Below are 7554 nucleotides of genomic sequence, written 5' to 3' on the forward strand. Positions count from 1 at the left end.
GTGTTTAGGCAGGTTTAAGCTGAGTAATACATTCAGGCGGTGCACGTATTTTACAAAGCATAGCGTTTTGCCCATATTAAGATAAACTTCCTGTACCTATTGACACATAACAGAGGTCTGTTTACACAGGATTATCCTGGCTTTCAGCTCCAAGCTAAATGAGTGGGGTTTTTTTAATTAAAAAAAAAAAATTTTAATGTTTATTTGAGAGACAGAGGGGGGAGGGGAGGGAGAGTGCATGCACGCAAGTGGGGGAGGGGCAGAGAGAAAGGAGAGAGAGAATGAATCCCAGGCAGGCTCCACCCTGTCAGCACAGAGCCCGATGCAGGGCTTGAACTCACCAAACCGTGAGATCATGGCCTGAGCCGAGACCAGGAGTGGTAGCTTAACTGACTGAGCCACCCAGGCGCCACCCCTTTTTTTAATTAAATGTTTTTAGTTTTGAGCAACAGAGTGTGAACAAGGTAGGGGCAGAGAGAGAGGGGGAGGGAGGGAAGGAGACATAAAATCTGAAGGAGTCTTCAGGCTCTGAGCGGTCAGCACAGAGCCCAATGTGGGGCTCGAACCCACGGATTGCAGGATGATGACCTGAGCCAAAGTCGGACACCTAATCTACTAAATTGCCTAGGCACCCCCAAGCTGAAAATGAGTTTTAAGGTAATACTCCTGAGAGAAATTGGTTGTGGATTTAGTAGGAGGACCTATTTTGGTTGTAACAAGAATAGTATTTTTGTTATAATCTTCTCTTCTCAAATGAGATCTACCCAGAAAATGTGATTGCACTTTAGGTGTTAAGGATTTACTGTCTACAAAGTACTATCAATGAAGCCAAAGAGCTAACTTTCTGGCATGCTTCTATACTCCATGTCACACCCAAGCGTGCCAAAGAATCCGTGATCAAAGCATGTGTGATGCGGTGATGTACCATACAAAAGACAGTGGACCACAATTTCTGCTTTTTCATACTCTTTATTGCCAACAGTTTAAAATGGTCAACATAAAAAAAAAAAAGAAACATTTTGATAATAAATACTGCTCTTTGGGCTGTAATAAATAAAAAGTTTATTAACAAGGAATGCACTTTTCCAGCCACAAGTATCTTCAAAAATTAACAAAAAAAAATTATATATGGCCATAGTTCACAGTTGAGCAGCCAAAAGCTGCTCTGATTACAGCCTTTAAACAACATGGGAGCTTCCTCCCTTCTCCCTCCCCTTCGGGAAGTATATTCACAGTTCCAAGTCCTCTGTCTGAAATGCTCTCAACAGAGAGAAGAGTCAATGCACCTTCCTGCGAAATTGTCTGAAAAACCTTTTAATACAGGTACATCAAGGAAAACTGCATTCTGGTTCACGCTCAGACTGTCCAAAGTTAAGAAGTATATGCGTCAGCCTGGTCTGGTTCCGCCCAGTCCAGCAGGCCCCAGAGGAATTGTTTTCGTACCACCACCTGTCCGTCTTTTTCAACATGCTATAGATCATCTGACTGCTTCCCTGTAGATCTCACAGTGGAAAAGAGGAGTCCCATAGGGTCCATTAAAGAAGTCGTTTAATTACATCTCTGTAAGAGCATGTTCAGAGCGTATTCCATTCGATTTTTTAATTCTGATGAACAGCCAGACATGAGCAGAGTTGTTAGTCTGAATGTTGTAGATATCCTGTCCTCGTTGATGTAAGTCAGCAGGTATTCTTCATTTTGGCTACAGATGATTATTTTCGTATGATCATGGTAGAAATTCACCTTTCAAAAGGAAACATAAATATTAGATCTCTACAGATATTCAAGAATTAGTAAAGTGTGTCCAATCATTAAATGGCTACCTGAAAATCACTTTTTGTGACCTAAACACACACTTTCCTGAAGGGTTTCGCTTACCTGAAAGGTGCCATCATTGAAGAGCATCATTAAGGCCTTATCAGATTTGAGCCACTGAAGGAGGTAGAGCCGAGGTCTTCGAATATCAGTAACACTAGGCAGATCACCACCCTAAAAGCAATTGGGAGAGTTAGTGCCCATAACAATTTTGCAGTTTGCACTCCATTCTTCTAGGCAAATGCCTCTCCAAGTTGAGCAAGCATCAGAATGTCCTGGAGATTCTTGGCCCCACCCCCCAGAGATTCTGATTCAGTAGAGAGCTAAGGTAGGACAAAAGCATCTGCACCTCTAAAAAGCTTCAGAGCTGTGCAGATGCCACTGGTCTGTGGACTACACTTCAAATATTACTGCTCAAACGCCACATCCAGGAGGTACTTACATCCATGAGGTTCTCCTCCATGTAATGAGAGAAGTATTTGAGCACCGTCACTTGACTAATGAATTGTTCAGGGGCATCTGTTGCTGGGAAAACAGAGCACTGGCCAAGCTCTGCGTAATAGTGAACTGTTCTGAAAAACAGGAACCATAGGGAGAGAGAAGAAACAAAATAGAGGCCATTAGTCACTGGTTTTAGATTTCTTGAGTGCAAGAATACAGAAGTGACAGAATCTCGTTAGTTGGACATACTTACTTTTTGTCTGGAAGGAGGCTCATGTGAGCACCATTGTTGAAAAGGACACCTACAGTGTGGTCTGAGAGCTGGTACCCAAAGCCATATTTGTTAGAGTAATCGACCCATTTGGTGACCCACTGAAAGGAAGTGCTCAGCTGCTCTTTGGGAATGCAGTCAGCTTCCGGCATGTTTTCTAGACATCCTCGAAGGACTCTTGCCACTGTGTCCGCAACACTTCCCATGGTACTGTCCTCGAGGCCTAGAAAGTCAGAGAAAGTTGTAAACTAATTAACAATAAAATCTTAGGCGTTGGTAGCTTCTAACTTTCCCTCCACTACTTCTAAGGACACGAGGGACTCAAAATTGTTGCTCGGCTTTTTCCGATTCCTCCAATTTTGCTGGTACTGTGTAATTAGGCCGCAAAACAAACTGACTCCAGTTACTTAGTATTAAGCACTGTCATTTATAGTCTCATTTAAAATGCCAATGACAGCAACTTACATTCGCTGCTACTGCTGCAGCTGCCAAGAGTGCCTCTGACTATCATGCGAATAGCATCTCCAATCTGCTGCTTATTTTCTACTGCAGGTGTTCCCGATCTGGCGACTGTAGTGGTAGGTGGCTGGAGCTCCTAGAAAAGAGAAGAGTCAGACAAGGAGTCAAACATCTAAAATGCATTTGAGGTTGAGAATTCTCGGTTAAGCTGAGATTGTGGCAACTGGTGGGAAAGCTTATCAAAAAGCGGTGGACACAAAAGATAGTTCAGTGACTCGAGTGCATGCCTCGTTAAACTAAAAAACAAAATCTTTTAAAAGGTTCAAAGAAAAGCTTGAATCATGATCATCACATGCTTGAATCGTGATCACCATAACCCATGTGATAATTAACAAAGAACAGAAATGATATAAAGTGTTTGTATCTATTTTATTCTTTTCCAGCATACCTCATCTGTCCTGTGTTTGCTGGGCTGCTGAGTTATTGAAGTCTTTTTCAAATCATGCCTAAGCTTGTAAATTTCTTCATCTTCTTTAGACACTCTATCTGTAAATCAAAGACAAGAATTATGAGCATTAGTCTGCTAACAAGGTAGGAACAGAGCTAGCCACATTTCCTCCTTTTGTGTTAGCAATCAGCTTATGAGCATTCAAGGCTAAACGAGCATTTTATCATTACCATCAGCTGCAATTAAGCAAGGAGCACACTTTAATGTGTATGGGGAAAAAAAAAGCTATCCATCACATTTTTCAGTAGAGTTTTATCATACTATAAAAAGTTCAACAGTATTCAAACATACTGGCTGTTATGCTAACATAAAAACATTCTTTTAACTAACTTATCAGATTTAAACATACTGGATCCAGAAGAGCAGAAGAAATCTTATAACTTACTATGTGTGTCAATGTATCTTGCTTTGTCTTTTTTGCCACCAAAAAGAGCAGCAGCTGCTTTCTTAAAGAAATTCTTAGCTGGGCTTGACAAGTGGAAATCTGGAACTGTATGACAGCAGCTGGAAGAGAGTCTGTCTGGAGTGAAGCCCTGCGTAGTGTCAGAAAAGACTTCAGTAACCAGTTGGGTAACTGTGATCAAAAGCATGCAATAAAAAGACACAAGAAACATGCCAACCTGCAAAAAAAATTCATGTCGAATGATGTCATCCAAACTGGGACGATCCTCAGGATTTTTGGACAACATGCTAGCTATTAAGTGCTTAGCGGGAGCCAGCAACGACGATGGCATTGTATACCTGGCTTCTCTTATGCACCTGTAAGTTTCTTTCAGATTTGTCGTTTCAAAGGGGGGTCTTCCTAGTAACATTGTATACCTGTGTGCAAGATAACACTTCTTTAGGAATGGTCATAAAGTAACTCTTTTCGAATGTGAAAAAAATCTAAACCAAATTTGCATTTTTATCATTTTGGTGCATTTACTTACATTACACAACCTAAGGCCCAAATGTCTGATTCACAGCCGTGTCCTTGCTTGTTGAGGACTTCAGGGGAGAGATAATTTGGGGTACCACATATTGTTCTGGAAAAGCAAAATATGAAGGTCTCATTAAGAACTGTTCTACTGTTTACACTTAGTTCTCTGGATAAAACCTTAAGAGTGTTATGTTGAATTTCTATTTAGAAAAATCTGACTTTTGATTTTTGCCATCTCAACAGTTAACAGTTGACCAAGCGGCTTAATTATTTTTAATGCATGTACAATTGTTTTCAGCCACGTGACAGTGTTTTTAAACCAACTGAGACCACGTACAGCAGAGCGTTTGTGTAACATTTCAGGCAAATATGAGACAGATTTGTTTCATAATCAACTTATAGGTATAAGGTCCTCTGCCTCGTCCACAGTGGGCACTTAGTGTTTCCATGGATTAACATCATTGTGGTCTGTGAATTTTAAAATCAGTTGACCCTTCTCCAACACATTAACTGGAAAATAATAAGAGCATATTTGGTCTCCGTAAAACCCTGTCAGGATGTATCTCTCTGACTCTTACCTCCTTCTGTGCTCCAAGGGTTCCAGCCTGGCTGCCAAGCCGAAGTCCCCAACTTTTAATTCCATGGCTTCGTTGATAAAGAAGTTCCCTAGATGGTAAAGAAAACAAAACCTCAATCCCCTTGAAAAGATGTTCTCACCAAATTACACACACACACATCCTCTTTGGAGGCAGGCAGCCAGTTGTTGACTAGTAAAGTCACAGATTCAAAAGCAAGACGGCACAGGCTAGATCCCAACTAGAAACACTAATACACAACGAGGGAGACAGGGAAGAAAAGAACACCTCTCCCTAACACGAAATCAGCGTTTGGAACAAAGGGCTTACCTAGTTTGAGATCTCTGTGTAGGATTTCTTGTTCATGAAGGTACTTCAGTCCAGACACAATCTGCCTGAGGTAGTATCGGACTTCTGGCTCCGTCAACACCTTCCTCGCTTTCAAGATATGAGCCATGGACTAGGAAGAGCGGAAGGAAAATAGACAGCGTGTCAGAGTTATGGGCATCAGTAGTTGTCCTGCACAAGGTGCGTGATGAAAGTTAACACTGCAGTAAAGTAACTGCCACCAGAGCAGAAGCCCCGATACAAGGTGATGTGAATGCCACACCAGCCGGGGGGCGCAGATGGACTGGGACAGGGGTCAGCGCTCACCCTTCGACTGCAGTACTCCAAGAGAATGTAAATGTTCTCTTTGTCCTCGAAGTAGTGGTAAAACTGCACTACATGCTTATGATGAAGGATTCTGTGAAGCTCTATCTCTTTGTCAATCTGAAAGAAAAAGCAGAACCAGGCTTATGAGCCTTCTGTCACCGCTTCCAAGCCAGCTGCTTACACACGCAGAAGACATTTTCTTAGCAGGGAAGGGCCATTCCTGCACACAAAGAAAATACTTTACTCAACAGTCATACACACCTTTTCCCTTTGATGAGGTTTGGCTACTCTGCTGTGAGGAATAATTTTTGCAGCATAGACTTTGTTGTTGGTCAGATCTGTCATCTCGTAACATTTTGCAAAGCCACCCTGAAAACAAAGCCGAGAGAGCACTGAGTGTGGGAGAAAAACGGACAGTAGATGTTTTTAAAAACGAATAAAAATTAGAAAGGAGCGCAACATCACGGGTGGCAGTGAGGGTGGAAAGACGTGTGCACTGTACTTTTTAAAGGCTCCTTCGCGAAGCCAAAAGCATTCCTGAAAACAGTGAACCGGTTCCCCTTCTCCCTTTACAAAGAGGAGCTTTATGGAGGGGGTTGGGAACAGGGAGATGAAAAATAATGTCTGAAGAGACCTGTCAAGAAAATTCCCTGGGGGGCAGGCGGAGGAAGCCAGGGGCGCGAGCAGAAAGCCCTCGCTTCTGGCCTCCAGATCAATTTCTTGGGGCTGCGGGAGGCACTGAGAGCTGAGGCTAAGGATATAAGGCCAACCCGGCGCTGTCAGCGCACAAAAGCCAGAGCAGGGCAGGTGAATACCCACGACCCGCCGGGATCGGAGCCCCCGAGAAGCCAAAATGCGGGGACTCAGGGTCCGGCCGGCTCGGGGCGGGGGAGGGGGGGGGATGCCCGGGCAGACCTCCCAACAGCCCGTCCGGCAGCCAGGCGCCCGCCGCTCGTCACCTTTCCCAGCACTTTGCCCCGGCAGTAGCGCTTCCCCGTCGTGGGGTCGACGATAATCCGCGAGATCTCGGCCCCCGAGTGCGAGTGGTGATGATGGTGGTGCGGGGCCGCCGGCTGCCCCTGAGCCTGGGGCTGAGGCGGCTGCGGCTCCTCAGCGGGCTGCTGCGGCCGCTTCTTCTTAGAGTCCCCGCCGCAAGCCTTGCCCAGCGCCTGCTCACACATCTTGGTGCTGGCGGCCGGCTGGTAGGTGATAGTCCTCAAGAGCTCCATCGTCGCCTCACCGCCCGGCACTGCCAGCTGTCACCTCCAAGGCGCGGACACACGTCCGAGCCGGCCCTCACCCTCGAGCCCCCGCCGCCACCTCCTACAACCCACGCCCGACGTCCGCTTCCACTTGTGAGAGTGCGAACGCCCGGAGAAGTCTTATATACGGGCCGAGAAGGGGGGCGGAGAATCGAAACGGGATGCGACGTCACGGACGACGCCCCGCCCACCGGCCGCCCGAGAGCGCGGGTCGGACGCCACGTCTGGACGGGCCGCTGGCGTTCTTCTTGCGAGCGGCAGGCAGACAGGGGTCGTGTCGCTCGTGCGCCGGTCTCGGGGAAGGATCGCCGCAACGGGCAGGGCGACAAAGAAGTCCGGCAATTCCGGGACCGCCACCCCATTCTTCGAATGCTCTCAGGTTCTGGGTTTGAAATGGAAACCCGAGGGCTTGGCGCCAGGCCCCATCCCCTCCCTCAGCCCCGCCCTCGCCCCGCCCCACTCGCCGGGTGTCCCGGCGGCTAGGCGGGCGAGCCCGGCAAGGCGCTGTGCCAACGCGGGTCCCCTCCCCTGCACAGTCCTACTTGACCGCCTCGCAACCTGACGCCTCCAGTCAGGTGTGACTGTGTCCAGAGTCCACTGCACAGGCACCTGAGGCCTCGCCCTGACCATCTGGAGGACCTCGGTGCTGCCGT

The 7554-nt window shown here is 46.5% G+C and overlaps 1 protein-coding gene across 1 annotated transcript; it reads right to left on the bottom strand.

Annotated features, from left to right (window-relative positions):
* Nucleotides 1-997: 997 nt before the first annotated feature.
* Nucleotides 998-6928, bottom strand: PLK2 (polo like kinase 2). Its single transcript, XM_047066026.1, has 14 exons — nucleotides 6599-6928; nucleotides 5901-6008; nucleotides 5640-5756; nucleotides 5316-5445; nucleotides 4989-5076; nucleotides 4421-4516; nucleotides 4112-4310; nucleotides 3877-4024; nucleotides 3432-3529; nucleotides 2990-3119; nucleotides 2507-2747; nucleotides 2255-2384; nucleotides 1876-1986; nucleotides 998-1740 (listed from the first exon to the last, which is right to left on the bottom strand). Exons 1-14 carry the CDS (start codon nucleotides 6866-6868, stop codon nucleotides 1549-1551), a joined length of 2058 nt encoding a protein of 685 aa, XP_046921982.1. The 5' UTR covers nucleotides 6869-6928; the 3' UTR covers nucleotides 998-1548.
* Nucleotides 6929-7554: the final 626 nt, after the last annotated feature.

This window comes from Lynx rufus, unplaced genomic scaffold (assembly GCF_022079265.1).
Source record: "Lynx rufus isolate CCGP_SWC_20201006 ecotype Redwood Valley unplaced genomic scaffold, mLynRuf1.p SCAF_1, whole genome shotgun sequence".
NCBI classification, from domain to species: domain Eukaryota; kingdom Metazoa; phylum Chordata; class Mammalia; order Carnivora; family Felidae; genus Lynx; species Lynx rufus.